This window comes from Dasypus novemcinctus, chromosome 11 (genome assembly GCF_030445035.2).
Source record: "Dasypus novemcinctus isolate mDasNov1 chromosome 11, mDasNov1.1.hap2, whole genome shotgun sequence".
In the NCBI taxonomy this organism is placed as follows: Eukaryota; Metazoa; Chordata; class Mammalia; order Cingulata; family Dasypodidae; genus Dasypus; species Dasypus novemcinctus.
Window position 1 is genome coordinate 69,861,020 of NC_080683.1, and position 20,859 is coordinate 69,881,878.

The 20,859-nt window shown below is 30.3% G+C and overlaps 1 protein-coding gene across 2 annotated transcripts in view; it reads left to right on the forward strand.

Annotated features, from left to right (window-relative positions):
* MANEA (mannosidase endo-alpha) overlaps window positions 1-18,059 on the forward strand; it is a 43,675-nt gene extending 25,616 nt beyond the window's left edge. For both annotated transcript variants that reach the window (XM_023589831.3, XM_004462078.3), the window contains exons 3-5: window positions 7,020-7,129; window positions 13,503-13,579; window positions 14,806-18,059. In XM_023589831.3, the coding sequence (XP_023445599.1) occupies window positions 7,020-7,129; window positions 13,503-13,579; window positions 14,806-15,463 (845 nt within the window). In that variant the 3' untranslated portion in view covers window positions 15,464-18,059. The remainder of the gene's footprint in view (window positions 1-7,019; window positions 7,130-13,502; window positions 13,580-14,805) is intronic.
* The last annotated feature ends 2,800 nt before the right edge of the window (window positions 18,060-20,859 follow it).

Below are 20,859 nucleotides of genomic sequence, written 5' to 3' on the forward strand. Positions count from 1 at the left end.
GTAATTGTGTTTTTTCAGTTATTTTAAAAATCCAATTTTCCAGTCTATTCTGAAGGCTCTAGTTTTCTATGTGTATTATAATAGGCTTAGTAAATTTAAACAGCCTTGATTGTGTGTGTGCTGTGTGTGCATGTGGCTGTCTTTATTTACTGATTTACCTTCTCAAATGATTTTCTTTTCTATCGTTTACAATTCTATGATTTTCTTTTATATCACTCTCAAGTAATTTTTATTATTTCAAGAATATTCTTTGTGGCTTTGAAAAACTATGCTTGATTGACAGAAAATTATTATTCTTGGAAGGTTTAATTTTCTTTATACAAATTGAACTGTATACAATGAAGGGTTTTTTTCCCTCAGCTAGAAATATTATTATGTTATTTTGTTGTGATTTTGAAGAAAAGCTTCGTTTTACCTTTAGATTTTTGCTATTTATATAAAAACCTATTTATATAAAAACCTTTTCACCACACTTCTTAATTTTCTAATAAATATTATTAAAAAGTTAAATTATTTCTAAATATTGTTGGTAATGCAATTATTTTATTCTAAATGTTGACAGTTTAACAATGCTGTATATATTTTAATTTCTGATGATTTTCTGCTGGGAAAAATAAACAACCACTTGTTAGTAATAAAAGTGACAACATTCCAATCCATCTGAAAATAAACAAATGATTTCTTACAGTGAAATATCAAGCAGTGTTCATTGTTATTAGAGAATAAGTTGACTATAAAAATACTAAATGCAAAACACTTATTTTAATCCATGGAGTTGATATGCTAACTCTTGGATTTCTACATTGCAGAAGATAGCAAATGAAGATTATTTAAAGTTCTGTATAATTGAATATGCTTTGACTTTAGCTTTCATATTTTTCCTTTGCTATAAATACCCTTTCTTTTATTCTTAAATTGAATTACTGCATGAATTAATGATATTATTATATCGCAGAGTAAAAGTCAGTTGATTTTCTGTTTTTAAAATTAGAAGTACTTTGTATATAAACTCTAATGGTCCGAACCCCGCCCCCTTTTTTTTCCTAGGAAAGGATGAAATTAAAATGAAATATTTGTTATATTTAAACTCCCAATTATTATTATTATTGAAATTTATCAAGTAGCATATAAGAACCCTTTGCTAGATTTGCAGCCTCTTCGTGTCTCATGTCTTTTTCAGTAAATGAACCCATATCATATATTGGCTTGAACTGATATCTTATGATTTTAAAAATACCAGGCAATGGAGGTATGTGTATGTGTATGTGTATGTGTATATATGTGTATATATTTAATTTTAGAAAAACTAGTGGGGTCTCATGATTAAGAACACCTAAGAATGCTCATGTCTAATCCCCAGAATCTGGGAAGATGTTACCTTAAATAGCATAGGGAATTAAGGTTGCTAATCAGCTGACCTTGAGACTGTATTATCTGGGTGTGCCCAATCTAATCACAAGAGTCCTTAAAAGTGGAAGAAGAAGGAAAGAAAGTCAGAAAGTTTGATGTGAAAAAGACTGAAAACACCATTGCTTACTTCAATGACAGAGTAAGGGGACCACAAACTAAAGGAGGTGGTGGCCATTAAAAGCTGACCTACTATAAAGAAACAGACTCTCCCCTAGAACCTCCACAAAGGGGTATCATTCATTCTGACACCATGATCCTAGCCCAGCAAAATCCATTTCACACTTCTGAGCTGCAGAACTGTAAGACTATAAATCTGTGTTGTTTTAAGACTAAGTTTGTGATTATTCATTATGGCACAATAGAAAACTGGTATACTAACCAAAACGTGATTTACTCTATTTTAAAATTATCTTCCCTTTCCTTCAGTTTAGCATTAAATATTTGTTTAGTCAAAGCACTAGATTCTAGAGACACAAAGATGAATAGGAGTCCTCTTGTTTTCCTCAGTGGTACTTCAAAACCACTAGATGGAAGTCAGCCATTAGAGTATTTCCTAAGTGTAGCAGTTTGATATTATTTATGAATTCCAGAAAGAAATATTGATTCTGTTTGTAAACTGGTCTGTTCCTGTGGGTATGATATGCTTTGATTATATTAAATTCAGAGGTTTCACTTTTACTTGATTAAGTTAAGATTAGGGCTTTGATTCAGTAGGACATTGAACCCCCTCCTCCGTGGTGGGTGGAGACTGACACAGAAAACCACATGGCAGAGGAGAGAGCTTAGTTTTTTGACACTGGACCCCTGGGGAGAGAGCCTAGCCATTTGCCTGATGGTTTTTAGCTGACCTTATGGAGAGGGCAGAGCTGTTGAGCCCGGAAAGAGATGAACCCTGGGAAAAGAGTTTTATGCCAGCCTACAGCTGATATCAGGAAAAACTGAGACCATGAAGCCTTAAGAGGAAGATGAAAGTTGAACCATCACAGAGACTTGCAGCCATCTTGCTCCAACACATGGAAACAGATTTTGGTGAGGGAAGTCACTTACTCTTTTTGACCTTATGACTCTAATCTCTACCTCAAATAAATACCCTTTATAAAAGCCAACAGATTTCTGGTACCTTGCATCAGCATCCCTTTGGCTGACTAACACACTAAAAGTAGAAAACTCCTGTTTTCCTAAGGTCACAATTCTTATATCTGAGTCTCCTGCCTTTAAAATATGTAAATAAAAGCTAATGAAATAGAAGTTAAAGTAAAATGAATTACATTTTTAAAGTTTAAATGTAACATAACAATCTGATTATTTTATCTTTTTAGAATAGCTGCAATTCCAGGTTTAAACTTATTTGTATAATTGTAGGTTGGTGATAGTTGCATACAGTTTTCCTATTTTTATTATTGCCTACTGTAGTTTATTTGCCTTGTCTCCTGGCAGAATGTTGTGTATCCTGCTTTTAAATATGCCTTGTAATTTTCTGTGGGAAGCCTGTCATCTTGAATAGGGCAGTATAGACTGGAAATTGAGCACACTTTGCTCTCTGTTAAGCCTTAAAATATTGGTTAGTTGCCACTGAGCTGCCAACGCAAAGTACCAGATATGGGTTGGCTTATACAATGGGAATTTTATTAGGGGTAAAACTTACAGTTGTAAGGCCGTGAAATGTCCAAATCAAAGCACTTTTGTGTATTCTCACAAAAGTCAGCTATTGGTGATCTTGGTGTCCTGCCATGTGGCAGAGATGGTGACCAATCTCTGCCAAGGTCTCTGCCTTCGCCTTCAGCATCTACCATCTTTCCGTACTCAGCTGTGGGCAACCAGGCGTAGGGCTTGTCTCTGGGCCTCTGGCCTCAGTCTCGGCTGCTCTGCTTTCTTCCCAAGTTCAGCTGTGAGTTATCAGGTATATGGCTTGTCTCTTCAGCCTTGAGCTGCAACATGAGCCCAGCCTCTTGGGGGTTTCTCACTTAAACTTTGCTGAACCTCAAGTCCTCTCTCACATGGCAGGATCAACAATGGCAGCTTCCTTTCTCATATTTCTCCTCCTCTGTGTCTCCATTTATATAAGACCCAGCAAGAGGGTGGAAACCCAACCTGTGTCATACCTTACCTGTGTGGTCCAAGCCGAAGGGCTCCATAGCCCTCAGTAATGGATTAGTTAAAAAACATAATCTTTTTCTTTTTGGGATTTATAAAGAATTAAACTATCATAGTGTGTATATGGTTATTGTTGAAAAGGCTATCTTCCCCTTATTAAATTGTTCTTTTGCTTTTGTCAAAAATCATACGACTCTATTTGTTTGCGTCTATTTCAGCATTCTCTATGCTGATACATTGATCTGTGTGTATATCTTTTCTCCAATACCACCTTGTCTTGATTATGTGTCTTTAAAATAGGTCTTGAAATCAAGTAGTGTGATTCCTCTTCTCTTTAAAAATTGTTTGGCTATTATAATTCTTTTGCATGTTATGGCCCATATCTATAATTTGACCTTTTAGAATTTGGACTGCATTGAATCTATAAAACAATTTGAGGAAAACTGACATTTTAACTAGTATTGCATCTTCCGTTTCATGGACATGATCATGATATATCTCTCCATTTATAGGGAAAGTCTATCTTTAGATATAGAATTTTGTAATTTTCAGCATACAGATCCTTCATAAATTCTTACATTTATAATTATTTTTCTTTAAGGGGGAGGCTTATCGTACTATTGAAACTTTTTTAAAATTTCCAGTTGATCATTGCTAGTATATAGATGAACAGTTTTTTTATATTGACCTTTTATCCTCTGACTTTGTTGAACTCACTTTTTAGTCCTAAGAACATTTTGTAGATTGTTTTCTATATAGACAATCCTGTTAAATGCAAATAGAAAGTTTTATATATATATATATATATATATATATATATATATATATTTATTTATTTATAATACCTTTAGTTTCTTTTTATTGGTTTATTGTACTGGCTAGGATTCAAATTTTATGTGAATAGGAGTGGCGAGAGATAATATCCTTGATTTGTTTCTGACCTTAACAGAGAAGCAGCCTTTCATCATTTAGTATTGTGTGGGCTATAGGGTGTTTATAAATGTCATTTATCAAATAATGAAGGTCAGTTCTATCAGTGAAATCATCTGGGCCTGATTTTTCATGGTTGTGTTAACTACAAATTCAATTTTGTTAAGAGATGAAGGACTCTCCAGGTTATCTATTTCCTCTTGTGTGAGTTTTGGTAGTTTTTGTCTTTCTAAGATTATGATTGGTCCATTTAATCTATTTTATCAGATTTATGGACATAATGTTGTTTGTATTATTCTTTATTATCCTTTTGAAGTCTGTTGAGTTTGTATGGTTGTTGCTATTTTCATTCCTGTTATTGATAATTCTCTTTTTCTTTTCTTTCTTGGTCAATTCATCTTAGAGATATAGGGGTTTATTGATATTATTCTTTCACTGAACCAGCATTTGGTTTCATTGATTTTCTCTATTTTTCTCATTTCAGTTCCATTGATTTCTGTTCTTTTTAATTTCCATGATTTCCCTTTCTTTGGGTTTAATTCTTTATCTTGACTTAATGTGGAAGCTTAGTATACTGATTTGAGTCTCTTGTTAAAATATTTACTGTAATACATTTTCCTCTAAACATACATATTTTTTAAATTTGAGACCTACTTTTTTCATCCATGTGTTAGTTCAAATAATTTAATTTCTCAATATGTGGGAGATTTTCCAGATGTCTTTTTTATGTTTCCTCGCTTAATTTCATATGGTTAGAGAATATATTTTCATGATTTATATTACTTAAAATTTGTTAAGGTTTAATTTATGGTCTGTCTTGGTGCATGTTCTATGTGAATTGGAAAAGAAAGTGTATTCTGCTGTTGTTGAATAGAGTTTCTTATATCATTAGTTAAGTCAACTTCTTGATAGCATTTTTCAGGTCTTTTCTATCCTTGCAGATTTTCTTTCTTCTTTGATCAATTATTGAAAAAGGAGTATTGAAGTCTCCAGGTAAAATTGTGGGTTTATCTATTTCTCTTTTCAGATCTATCAGTTTTTGCTTCATATATTTTGAAGCTTTTCTGTAAGGATTATTAATTATCTTGGATAATTGAGTCCTTTGTTATTATGGCATGTTCCTCTTTATTGTTGGCAGTAGTATTTGTTCTGAAATCTTCTTTGACATTAATATAACTACTACAGCCTTTTTTGATTAGTTAATGTTTGTCTGGTTTATAGTTTTCCATGCTTTTGCTTTTAACTAAAGTTGTGTTCTAACACATAGTGTGTAATTAGTCCTTTTTCATCCTGTCTTACATTTGTATCTTTAAATTGCTGTGGTTAGAACATTTTAACTTGTTATTATTGATGTGATTGATTAAAATCTATCTTGCTAGATGCATCCTATTTCTTACATTGTTTTTTTCCCTGTTTCTATTATCTTTTGGATTAATTAAGCAATTTTTATGATTCTATTTAGTCTCCATTATTTATTATTTAAAACTTCTTGCTTTCAGTTTGTTTTTTCAGTTGTTAATCTAAGGTTTATCAAATATACCTTTATACAATCAAAGTCTACTTACTAATGTTTCACCACTTTATGTGTAGTAGATGGACCTTACAGCAGTATATTATTGAATCCTCCATCCTGTACTTTTTTGCACATTCTTCTAGTATATAAAACATATACATTACTAGTATTACTGCAGACCAGAGTTTGGCAAACATTTTCTGTAAAGGGCCAGAGTAAATATTTTTTATTTTGCAGGCCATACCATCTCTTTTTAAACTATACAACTCTGCCAATGAAGCATGAAACTAGACTTAAATAAACAATATTTGTTTATTCCATTCCAGTGTTTCACACTTTTTTTGTGTGTAGATTCAAGTGTATGTTGTTATAATTATTCTGCCTGAAAATTTCCTCTAACATTTCTGGTCTGTTTTCCATTAAGTATTTCAGTTTCGTTTTGTCTCCTTTATTTTTGAATGATGTTTCATCTGTTATACAATACTGTATGGGCTGGTTTTGGGGTTTTTTGAAACTTTAAAAACATTACAGCATTATCTTTTGTCTTTCCTCGTCTCTGATGAGAATAGTCTATCATCGCCTATACATATCTATAAGTATCTGTTTTTGTCTCTGGCTGCCTTTAAGATTTTTTCTTCATTTTTGGTTTTCAGCAGCTTGAATACCATGTATATATCTCTCTATATAATGAAACTTTCAATTAGTTGATCTCACATATTCCCTCTCCAATTAGTGTTTATGCAGGCTTGTTTCTGACACCTACTTTTAATTTATCAGTTTAACAAATGTAAGTAGGTATTACTGGGAAGTATAATATTGTAGTTTTTTACTTCTTTTGAATCTTCTATTAAAAGGTATTGATGCCTAATAAAGACTTCATAAAACCTAACTATGCTAAGTAATAAAACCACTATATGTAGTCTGTAAATAAGCTCATAATACCTTTTATGAAAATGTTTCTTTTTTTATTGTTAACTATTGGTACTTATTTTGCTTATTTCTTTAAAAATATTTGTTGTCATTACTACTCTATCCATTTCTTTTTATTTTTATTTTTGGTCTTTTCTATTAGGGGTACTAGCCCTGTCTTGGTACCCACCTGATTCAAATGATGAAAATGGAGAACCTACTGATGACTTGGTACCAACTATTTTGGATAAAGCTCATAAATATAATCTGAAGGTATTTTCTTTTATTTCTAAGCTTTAAATACGTTTTTTTTTTTTTTGACAAGTGGAGAGTAATTACAATTTTATAATAGTCATTTTAATTAAGAACTTTATCTGAAAATAATGACTTGAAATCTTTAATATGTACTTCATAAGGCAAGTTTCTATAACATATGAGTTGCAAGCCTTGTCTGCATCAAAATTTGTGATCCTTCACTATTTTTCTAACCATGTTTTATATTAATCTATTGTTTATTTAGTAGAAAATAAATGGGATTATTTTGTGAAGATAAAACAAATCAGTGAAGATTTATATGTCAAAGAACTACTAAAAATAAGAATTAACCATGATTTTAAATATTTATAAAGTAGATAGAAAATAGACTTATTAAAAAATATGTCAAAACCTGATTTACATTTAAATCTTAACAGATGTTCACATAATTATGTATTTATAAAATTCAGATAAAAGTATTAAGACAATTGTTAGACCAAGTATATTTTACCCAATTATTATGAAATTTTATGTAAGGGAAAATTTCTCACAGCATAAGATTTTATTTATTTCAGAAATTAATTAAAAGATTAAATAGTATTGCAAAGGAAAATGTTAAACTAAATAGCAAAAGTAAGCATTATTTTTAAAATTCAAAGGTACATTTCAAAAAATTAATGTGAATAAATTCACGAAAGTGATAATCATAAAATTTGTATTCACTAACCATATTCAGTACAACTGAAAGTCCACCATTAAGGCTATTTAAAAATATTAAAGTGTTAAAATTTTAATTATATTTTATAATTAAAAAATAGAACTTGCATTAAAGAGAAAATCAAAACAGATTTCCAGTGATATAAAAATAAATAGCACTTAGAAAACGGCATTTTCAATACTACTGAGACATGAAATTTTGTCAAAGCTGTATACAAAAGCAAAATTTTTAATATTAAATTAGAAACCAAGAAGGATGGAAGATAAATCAGCCCCAAATTCTTAAAAAAGAATAGAAATAACAAAATAAGCTAAAACAAAGTAGAATGAATGAATGAATAAGAATGAAATGAGAAGTTAATTAAATAGTATACCAAAGCTTCATCAGTAGCCTGGGTGAATTAATCATGATTTTCCATCTTTGGAAAGAAAAACACAGTAGACAAACCATAGGTGAAAGTTTTTTTAAAAAGGGACAGCAAGAAAGTAATAAGTTTTAAAGGAAATATACCTATATAGAATAACACAGTTTAAGAATATATATCAGATTTTTGAAATATACAAAAACTGGACAGTTTTTAAAGGAAACTATAAAAAGTGTTATTTTTTTGTGTGCAGGAAGAAATTTTAGCATGTACATTGGCTAATTATCCTAGGAAAAAGATCTAAAAGGGAACTGAACATTTATCTTCCCCAAATAGGTATTACCTGTCAGTACTGTTCAATCTTCAAGGAACAGTTTCTTATCATACTGAAATACAGTGGGAAATGTGCATGTTATCTATTACTGTGTAACAAATTACACCAAAATTTGGCAGCTTAAAACAACAAACATTTATAATCTCATGTAATTTTCAAGGTTCGGGGACCTGGCAGTGGCTTAAGTGGGTAGATTGGGTTCAAGGTTTCTTCTGCAGTTGCAGTCAAGGTGGGCCAGAAAATCAATTTCCAAGCTCTTTCATGTGGTTATTGACAAGCCTCAGTTTCTTGACACTATTGGACTGGAGGTTTTGGTTCTTTGCCACAAAGGCCTCTCCACAGGGCTGCTGAGTCTCTTCATCTCCTCTAGACATGTCAGCTGTCTTCTGCAAAGAAAGGGATCCAAGAGGGAGAGAGTGGTACAGAAGCTGGAGTTTTTTTTGTTGACCTTATCTTGGCAGTAACATGCTCTCACTTCCGCCGTGTTCTTGGAAGGATGTGCATGAATAGCAGGAGGTAGGGATCACTAGGGGCCATCTAGGAGGCTGGCTGTCACAGAAAACTTACAAACTTATTCTATGGTTATAGCATAATCCTGTTCCAAACTAAACAAGGATAGCACAAGAAAGAGACTTATAAGCTGATATAACTGATGCATAATTCCTAAAGAAAACTTAGATAACAAGTGTTTATTAGCAGGAATCTAGGAACAGTTTCCAGAATATAAAGTCCAACCACTTACTATGTATGTAACCCTTGTGCCTCAGTTTGCTGTCCTCTAAGATAAAAATAGTAACAAAACCTACCTCACTTAGTGGTTATAAAGATTACATGTGATAATGTAGGTAAGACACTTAGATTAACGTCTGGCACAGAGTAAGCACTATATAAGTGTTAAGTAAATATAAAACTTCATTGACTATTTAAGAGATAAAACACAACCATCTTAATGAATACTGAAAATTTAAGAAAAAAAACTCACTACTAATAAAACTAACAAAACTCTTAATAAACAAAGAACAGGATATTTAACTTGATAAAGGATATTAAAACCAATATCAAACATCATACTTTCATGCCCAGTATAAATGAAATCAAGACAAGAATGTTCTGTATTATCAAAATTATTCAGTGCTATTATGGAGACTGTAAATAGAGCAGTTTGATTAAAAAGAAAAAGGCAAAAAATTCTAAATAGAATCATTCTTCGCAAATGGTAAATACCTCGAAATCCCATTAAATTGTCTAAAAATCTACTCAAAATAATGAGTTCAGTAAGTGACTGGAACCAAAAAAACTCAAACAAATCAATATTTTTCCTACATTAAAGCAAAAATAAAATCACGAAAAAATGGGAAAAAATTGAAAACATAGCTGTAAGTATATGAATATATTTATAGCATTTTGTTGAAGGATATGAAAGACCTGCATTATTGGAAAAAAATGAATTTGATGGGATGATGCAAGATTGAAAAAATGGCCATTTTCCTCAAACATATGTATCTGTTTTATATAATTTGTTGAATATAATGCAATCCTAGTTAAAAATCTCGATGGTTTTTAATATAGAATTTGAAAAGTTAATCCCAAGTTTATAAATATGTTAGAAGTAAGCCTTTTAAGAAAAAATGTTTTTTAATGAGGGGAAAACATACTTATTCTCAGACTGCTTTTTTTTTCAAGCTTGTTTTCTTAATGTTTTTGGCTACTTTGAGCATCTGTTATTTCATGCAACAAAATGTAAAACTTTATTTTCACTGTTTTTTTCAGTTAAAGTTTTAGATAGAATAATAATATAGAATATCAGTCATGACTCCAGAGTGGCTAAAATTAAAAAGATTGATAATGCCTAATGATGGCAAGGATATGAAATCACTTAAAACTCCCATACACTGCAGTGAAATTGGTACAACCACTCTGGAAAACTGTTTGGCAGATTTTATTAGAACATAACACCACAGCTATAACCCAGTAGTTCTCCTTAATATGTATTCAATGGAAATGCTTACATATGCTCATGAAAATGACAAGCCATAGAATGTTTAAAGTAGCACTATGATTCTATTTCTGTAAAATTAAAAAACAGATAAAACCCAATGTATGCTATTTGAGATTAGAAGAGTGGTTACCCTTATGGGAAAGTGTGGTGACTAGATGAGGGAACAAGGAGCTCTTCTGCAAATCTGCAAAGGAGTGCCAGAAATGTTCTTTTTTGTGATCAGAGTTCAGGTTACATGAGTATATTTATTTTGTGAAAATGCATTAAGTTATACATCTATGATATCTTCACTTTTCCTATATACATATACTATTGTAATTCAAAAAATTGTACGTACCATTTATAATAGCAAAGTATATAAGGTTCCTAGGAATAAATAGAAAAAAAGATGCTTGTGGACATGTGGATAGCAAGTTTTTTTTTTTCTTCTACTTTATATATAAATCACATGTCTCATACTATTGGATTATTGGTATCCATTATTTATTGGCCTATGGCCCTGGAGTCGTCATTATATCTGATTCTCAGACTTGGCATTAGATTTTAGTCTGTGTGAAACTCTTGCATGCAGTATGTCCATGATTCTCTTTTTCAAATGATTTTTCAGTTTCATTTGAAATATGTTATACTTTGCATGACCTTTCTCCTTTCCCCCTTTTTTTCTTCTTGTACCTAAATGAATAATGTGAATTTATGGTGGTAACTTGGTGATTCTTTCCTAACTGGAATATACATGGAAGATCTAGAGTTTAATTTGGAATTCATTCACTCATTCATTCACTCATTCATTTCCTGCTGTGCCAGATGCTACTACGTTCAGTTGCTGACAGTATTAAGAAGTAGAAGATATTTTCTCTGTCCTTAAGGAAACTTTTAATCTACTGGCCATCACAGGCAAACACAAGTCATTGCAGGAAGAGATGAGTACAAAGTACATCTTCCTCATTCTTGTTGTGAAAGGACCTAGGAGGGTTTGCAGGGGTAAAGGTGGGGAATAGAAGTTGTTGGAGAAGGAGTAAAACACGATCAGATTGTCACTTAGAGACTGGCAAGGTCAACATTAGAGGCATGCAGTGGGGAATGTGGGGAGAATATTTATATGATCCTCAGTCTCTAACCTAAAAATAATACAAATATTTAATTTTATATATAGGATCCTGTAATTTTTAAGGTTATTTTAATATTGATCTAATAGAATTTTCCAAAGGGAAGAGAGACAGTGACTAGATCACATCATTAAATAAACCTGTAAAGTAATTTTAATGCAGTTAAAAAGTTAGAAATATATGAGGAAGAATTAACAAAATATTATATATTTATCTATAATGGCTGTTCACATTTGCTACAAATATATGGGTCTGCATTTTCAAAAGAATCAGGCCATTTATAGTTTGCAGCTTTAAAAGCAAGTTCATTTGGAAATATGGTGTTCTTTATATATATAAAATGGAAACTAACAGAGAATATAACAACACTGCATTGAAAAGAAGAATAACCATGGTAACTATAATACAAGAATGAAAATAGCCAACCTTGCCATTCTTTCTTTCAATTGAAGTTAAAAAATAAATATCAGAGTTACTGAAAAATCTAACCGCTCCGGCAATACTAACAATATACTGCAGAAATGAATTTGACCTTAATTTGTTACTGACAAAGACTCCCTTTGTATATTACTATAATCTTAACTTTATTGAAAGTAGGGAATAATATTTTTACTAAATACTGTTTGACTCTAGTATTGATTCTGTGAAAACTAGTAGCACTGATTAATGCAAAATACATATTTCACTTTAATTGGGTAATTGAAAACAGTCACTTTTTATGAGTGACATAAAAGTCTAGTTCCATAAGCATTTCAAAGAGCCTGAAACCTAAAATTAAAACAATAAAAATAAGCTTATTAGATTGCCATAATATTTGTCATTGATGGTCAGTCAGTGAACTAGGAATAAAAGTGAAAATCTGCATATCTTTTAAAATAAATCTTAAAGAATTCACCATATGTGGGAAATACAATCTGTACAATCTACATTGCTAGTTAAGTGGCATACAAATTGGTTTTATTAGCCACAATTTTTTTAATGTATATGTAGCTAAGTTTTTTTATTTTAAAAAGTTAAATCATCTATGCACAGTATTTTAAAAATATTTTGGTATTGCTTTATGTAAATCATATCAATAAATTAAACATTCTGAAAATTATTTGTCTTTATGGTACAAGTAGATATCTTTTTTTTCCCAGTAGATTTGTTGTAAATCTTTGATTTCTAGTACAAATTAAATGTAGATATTTTTGTAAATTGTTACTTTAATGATACAGTAAACTTTCATTTTTCAGAAATTTGTTATTGATCCATTTAAACATAAAAAAGTTTAAAAACAATGCAAGTTATTGGTGGTAGGGTGAGATGTTATATATGTTTGTTTGATGTTATATGTTTGTTTTGTAAGTTCACAACTACTCTACACTTACTGTTTATGTATGTTTATGTATGAGTGATATATTTCAATAAATTTAAAAAATAATAAAATAAAAATAAACTTAATGAAAACATCTGAAAAAAAATCCAGATATTTCTAGATTATGTTTTGTTTTAACTTTTTCACACAGAAAAATATGTAGGAATATAGAATATATTCCTACATATCCTGGTTGACCTGAGGCAAGTTACTGAAACTATCTTAGCTTTGATTGCCTCTTTTAGAAAATGGAGATTATGGTAGTAACTACCTTATAAAGGCAGGAGGATTAAGTGTTATTAAGTATAACATTTTTAGCATAGTATTGACAGAAAAATCTCTTAGTAAATGTTATTACTATTAGAATTCTCTAGTAACTTCTGTGTTCAATAAGTATTCATCTTAAATTAGCATCTTAAAGAAGTCACTTTATAAAAATATGGTTTATACTTTCATTTTTATTTTTACATCATAGATAATTTTTCCTCTAATAAACTTTTTTGTTTGTTTCAGGTCACTTTTCACATAGAACCATATAGTAATCGAGATGATCAAAACATGTACAAAAATGTCAAATACATTATAGACAAGTGAGTCTCTTCTGTGTTCATAATTGCTATTATATGATCCAATGATAATTAATTACAAGAAAAGTACATTTAAATTATATTTGAGAGATATTAGTGATTTATGATCTGGAATATTTAATAAATTAAATTCAATTTGTTTTTATAATGTTACAATCATTTTGGGAAACATTTTGGAAATTTCTTACAGTTCACTCTCTGTGTGAATAAAGATTGCTCTTTTTACTATTAAATGTATTTATATTTTATGATTGCTATCATAATGATACTTTAAATTGATATTATTCTTTAAATCTCATGAATTTTGCCTTTAAAGAGAAGTTTCGTATTTTAATAAGAGTCACCCAGCTCTCTTTCATTTACTATATGCGTGGAATGTCTTTTTGCATCCTTTCACATTCAACCTATTTGTGCCTTTGGATCTAAAATAAGTCTCTTTTAAACAGCATGTATTTGGGTCATGTTTTATCCATTTTGCCAATTTCTACCTTTTTAACTGGAGAATGCAGCAAGGGCAAGTAAAAACATTGCAAAGATTTCCTACTGGTTTTAAGTTGCTTTTTACCTGATTCAGCATTTGACTCATTGCTGTAAATCTTTAAGATTTTCCAGAATTCTGACAAAGTTGGTTCTGACTGTTTCTGCTCATTTTTCATTGTTTCTGGGGAGGGGATGGGTGTTGGATCTGCCTATTCAACCATTTTGCTGACATCACTTATGAACTGCTTTTATAGAAAAGGATGTCCATTTAGTGTTTTAATTTTTATTCTGATTACAAGGGAAGAATTATTAATGCAGTTTTGTTTTGCTAAGGGATTTTACTGATAGTGGTCTGTGACAGATGTTGTACTCTTACAAAGAAACCTGTCAGCAACAGTGGGACGTTTATTACCGATAAAAAACAAAAACAAAAACAGAGTTGTTTATATATTCACGTAGAAAATAATGGGCTTTTATGGAATAACTCATTATTTGTAAACTTCAGTATGAGATATCTGAGATCATTGATTTGTTGTTCAGTGATGTCTTGATGTAGCCAATATCTCATTTCCAATGTATAAGATTTTAATGCTTTTAATGATTACATTTATGTAACTTATTCCCCAAAGAAGTTGAACAGTTTACTTAAATTGCACTAATAAACTTCATTTTCAATATATTAACAGTTTTTTCCTATGGCAAATAAATTGTGAATATTCATTTCACCTTTACATATGTTTGCATTCTAGATATGGAAATCATCCGGCCTTTTACAGGTACAAGACTAGGACTGGCAGTGCTCTTCCTATGTTTTATGTCTATGATTCTTATGTCACAAAGCCTGAAAAATGGGCCAATCTGTTAACCGTCTCAGGGTCTCGGAGTGTTCGGAATTCTCCTTATGATGGATTGTTTATTGCACTTCTAGTAGAAGAAAAACATAAATATGAAATTCTTCACAGTGGTTTTGATGGAATTTATACATACTTTGCCACAAATGGCTTTACTTATGGCTCATCACATCAGAACTGGGCTGGCCTAAAACACTTTTGTGAAAGCTACAACTTAATATTTATTCCAAGTGTGGGCCCAGGATACATAGATACCAGCATCCGTCCATGGAATTCTCACAACACTCGGAACCGAGTCAATGGGAAGTATTACGAAGCTGCTTTGAATACTGCACTGCAGGCCCATCCCAGTTTAATTTCTATCACCTCTTTTAATGAGTGGCATGAAGGAACTCAGATTGAAAAAGCTGTTCCCAAAAGAAACAGTCATACAGTGTACTTGGACTACCGACCTCATAAACCAGGTCTTTATCTAGAACTGACCCGCAAGTGGTCTGAAAAATACAGTAAGGAAAGGGCAATTTATGCATTAGATCACCAGCCACCTGTTTCTTAATGCATTGATTAAAGATTAGTTATTATTGATGTCAATAAATTTCAATACATTCCTTTTGAGTTATGGGAAGAACACTGTCAAAATCAGTATGTACTGCTACTGTTACCTTGATAAAATATGTAGTCTTCAGAAGGGATATTATTGTCATTGTCAGCCTTCACAATATTGCCCTGAGGAAAATTTGCTGCATTTCTGACTGATATTGATATTCTAGTCTGGTGGCAAATTAACTTTGATTTTGCAGTAGCTAAGTGTCTGTATTTATACACAGTTAAATCCTACTTGTGTTCTGGGCCCAAAGAAATAGGACTGTTTGTATATTTGGTATAACTATTGAGAATTAAGACCTAAAAGGATGAATGATTTTGTGATAGTGTACATTTCCTTTCTAATGTTTTGTCCAGTGATTCAGTCATCATTATTGTATTAGTGTTCAGGCTTTGGATGACTCTCCAATGATAACATTTGAATGAAAAATAAAATTATGTACCTTAAACCATACTGTGAGCCATATTGTGTTAGGAAGTCCTGCATTTTTTATAGCACAATATGTATCATCATTTGCAGATTTTTGGTTACGTATAGCATGCTACCTTTTGCACGTTTAGTGTTTCTACTTTACTATGCTGAATTCTAGGTCTTAGATGCTATGGAGAGTATTTTCATAAAAGTCAATGATTGGAAAACATAATTGTTTCACAGTTATTACAGATTTAATACCCAAAATATTTACTTATCTTTTTTAAGGTTCCCTGTCAATCTTTAACATGTTATTATTCATATATTTAAATGTAATGTTAATCAGAGACTTAAAGTTACATAAGAAAGGAAAAAAATAATTGGATTGAATTTGCTTCTTAAAATAGTGTGTAATTAAGCAAAAGTAATAGGGAAAATTTGTTCACAATTTTAGATTTTAGGGACATGGAACTAAAAGTTCTTTTGTATCTTAGCTAAACTTACTCCTAAAGTTTGGCTATTGATTAAGTTACAGTTAATGGAGATAATAATATTCATTTAAAAGACAATACCTTAAATTCATTTATGTATTAATATCCTTATTAGAATTTTATACTTTCTTAGAACCTATCAGGTTAAAACACTTGTGACCAATAATTGCATACATGAATCTCTTACTTTTATTGTTAAAACTAGAGAATAAAATGCACTCTATTATTATAGTTAATATTTGTAACTGTAACTATAGTAAAAAATCTAATGTATATGCTAATGTATATGCTACTACATAAACATTTCTTGATATTTAATTCTATTAAAGAGAAGCAGTAGGAGAATGCTAAATAATAATGCTTAGAATTCTTCAGAGCATGAAGATACTCATTAAAAGCATAAATTAATACTGGGATTTATCATAAAATACCCCATCACACAATGAAATCAGTTTTTAGGCAGAGGTTTTGAAGTAAAATAGCATGCCTTTGAAAAGTAGCATGATTGATGTTAATTTTTTAAACTTTTACAATATAAGAATTTGCCATTCCTCAGAGAATTATCATATCACAGGAAAGTAGCACACTAGTACCTGCCAGGGAAGCTTTAAGACTAAATCACTATGATATTTTGATAGAATCAAGCATCTTCATGGAGTCAATCAAACTAATATAGCCTGTGGATTTTTTTTTTCTTATATGCAGTTAGCTACTATATCTTATTTGGGGATAAACTTGAATGTTATTCTTAGTAATCTTTTATAAAATATCCTATTTTATTAAAACTTAAAGGAATACCTACAACAAAGGAATTTTTATCATTGCTTATATTGTACATTCGAACCCATCATCACAGAAAATTAAATGAATAGTCCTGAGATTAAAAGAAAGTGATGTAAAAATAGTATCAGCATTTCTCGTGCTACCACCACACTTTCTACACTGTTCTCATTGCAGACTTAGAAAATCCATTATAGCACACTTTGCTTCTGCACTTCATTGCGATTCCTCAACGCATAACCCCAACCAGTCAGTAAAAGTCAGTCTGTTAAAAGTAAGATAAAGCTGATTCTGTCTTAATGGCAGAAAGTTAATCTTCAAGGAATCTGATCTCATTATGATATAGTGGTTTATAACTACATGAATATCATGTCTCTTTTCCCCTTTGTAAAAAGACAATGATTAGGAAGAATTATCTAATAATTTTGTAGGAATGCTTTTGAAATATTCCTCAGGTATTATTACAGCTCCCTTTACCATTTAACTTGTAACAGTTTAGATCCTTTGGATCACAAGTAAATATAAACAAAGAATTTATTTCTTAATTTTAAAACTATAGGTCTGAAATCAATAACTGAAATAACTTAAAAAATAGTATATGCAATGCATGAGTTATAGATATTTTATATAAATTATTCATATTTTATTACTTAATCAGTTTAACTGCTGTGAATGTATAGAAACCATCTTTCCTATACCACTCCCTTCAAAGACTAATATTGTCAAAAACTGCTGTTATTAATGTTTATTGGAGTTGATGATAATTGTTTATTTTAAGAGTGTGTAATTAATCATAAAATGACTATTTTGTTATATGGAGTTGTTAACTTTCATCTAATAAAAGCATACATAAAATACATCTTCAATAATGTCTATGTCTTCATTTCTGTTTATGAAATGTTTGTTTAACAAATGAAAAGTCATATTCAGTAGCTACTCTATATATTTTACTTCTATATTGAGTTATATAGTATTTACAAATTAGACTTCTTTAACTATACATAAGTTTTGTAATCTGTGATTTAAGTGATACACAAACATGAATTTTTAAAATTTTTGAACATATTTTCCCATATTTATCTGCTTCATATATAATCATATATTAGCTTTGTCTTCTTTAAGAAAATTGACTTTTTCCTAAACTAGCAAAAGTAAGCCACCAGAGAACCTTACAAGTTCATAATCATGTGCTTTTTCAAACCGATCACAGTTATACAATTTAAATGTGATGACTAGTCCTAAACTCTATAGTGCATACAGAAATGATCCTTAAAATCTCTGTCTAAATTTTGAAAGTAACACACTCACATCCTACAGTGGGAAAGAGCAAGACTTAGAATCAGGAAAATTTCTGTTACTTTTATAAATATTTATTTCAAAATTAATATTTGACCTAGTTACATACAGAAAAATTTTTTGGTTAGAACACCGTTTTTTAAAGAACCAAAATTTTATCCTGACCTGGATATGTATCTACAGAGAAGGCTAATCATTGTGTCCTTAAGAGTAAGAGTATTATCCTTGAGAATACAGAAACTACTTTGACTAAATTACTTTATTGAGATTCCACCATACCTTATTCAAATCAAAGAGTTTAATAGTAGTGCCATTATATTCCAGCTATCATTGATGAGAGGAATACTTTTTAATATGTTTGGCTTTTTTATTGTATAATTACTATTTAATTTTAGTGTATCAGAAGACAAAAATATTACCTGGTAAGCTAATAGGATTTAAAATTTACTGAAATCAAAGCATAGTGGTACTCATATTGGGTAAGTCTAGATTTCATTTAAAACATCTTATATATTGAATTTTAATTTCCCAATTTACATAAAATTGACCATAAGTTTAGCCATAAAATTAAAAAACCCTTTTAAAAGAAGCTACCACATTGAAATAAATAATTCATGACACAGTGATGCATCAGTGTAAGATAATACTAGATATAATCAACATATGGTATATGATTGTTTCATCATGTTTGGCTTAGAGTTTTAAAATTTGGATTAAAAACTTGAGCAAAGATCATTGTAAACAACAAAAATACAGTGGCCATCTTCAGCTACACAATCTCATAAAAATATTGTCAGTTTTTAAAAAGGTATTATTACTATACTAGCCACAATTTCACTATGTTAATTTGATAATAATGTCTGCCATAATGTGACCATTGCCCTGATTTTGAAAATATCAAAAGCAAAAAAGGGAAAATATTTAGGAAAAATTCAGTTGTAATATATGCAGTAATCTTGAGAAATTTATATATTTGAACACTTTCACCTAACAGTGACATGCCACAACTTGTTGAAAATAGGATATTAAATAGGATATTTTGTTTTTCTCACCATTAAAATACTGTCTTTTAGGAATTAGAAAACTAACAAACACCTTGCAAAACTGAAAAATTAAAATGTCAAATATGTTTTTCTTATATAATTCCTAACCCAGTGGAACTATTATTCACAGCTACCTTTGGTAACTTTCTTCATTAAGTATTGTTTGTACTTACTTACATGTAAAAGAATGTTTCCAGAGAAAATTTTGTTGAAATACTGTTCTTTTCCCTGAAAAATTTATTGTTTTCTAAGATCAGAAATCTAATGAAGCACAATTTCAAGAAATAACAGTAGGGTGCATTTATTTTCATATACCTAGAAAAAAATGGTGACACATTGCTATTTTAGTTATTTATTGATTTTTATTTTGAGAGAAACAAAAATAGTATCATGAAAAATGTTCATATACCAGAGAAAAGAACCATTAAGGGCTGAAATCAGAAACTCAAGAAATAGCATATTTCATTAAAAAGTAGTCACTCAGATATTAAGACTGCATCTACCAGAGTATAGGAAAATAAGGGAACATTCCCCAACTTATTTCATAAGGCTAACATTAACAAATACCAAAAGAATTATAGGACAACGTGACTCATGAGCATTGATGGAAAAATTATAACACCAATATTAACAAATACCACAGGGTAAAGAAATGCTATCATGATCAAGTTAAATTTAATCCTTAGGTAGAAAGAGTGGTTTATAGTTAAAAAGGCAATTATAATATATTAACAAAGGTAGAGTGTTTTGGCAAAGAGGTTGATGAAATTCAACACTCCTGCTTGTTAACTCTTGGAAGATTAGAAATATAAGGATTTTTTGTAATCTGAAAAAGGGTATGTACCAAAACCCCTACAGCAGATATAATAATGGTAAAATAGAAAACTCTCTCTTTAAGATAGAGAACAAAGAAAGGATGTCCATTATCACCACTTACATCCAGTGGTGCTAGTCAATGCAGTAAAACCGAAATGAGTAAGTGAATGAACATATGTAAAATTATAGCAATTGGAAAGAAAGAAATGTGTCATGATTTACAGATGACACATTATGTGTAAAATCTAAAACTAACAATCTGGAAATTAGAGGATTGAGCAAGATTGTTGAATACAACTCTATAGAAAAGTCAGTTGCATAAAATTAAAATTCCCTCATGAAATTAAAAATGAGGAAGTTTAGATAAAAATATTTTTGTCATGTATATAAAATTTTTATTCATTTACTTTTGTTACTGTATATATCATTTTTAAATTATCAGACTTATGTTAGCCATGTGGTAGAATATTAAGTTATTAATGTTAAAATGAAGCAGCATAATCTCTGACTT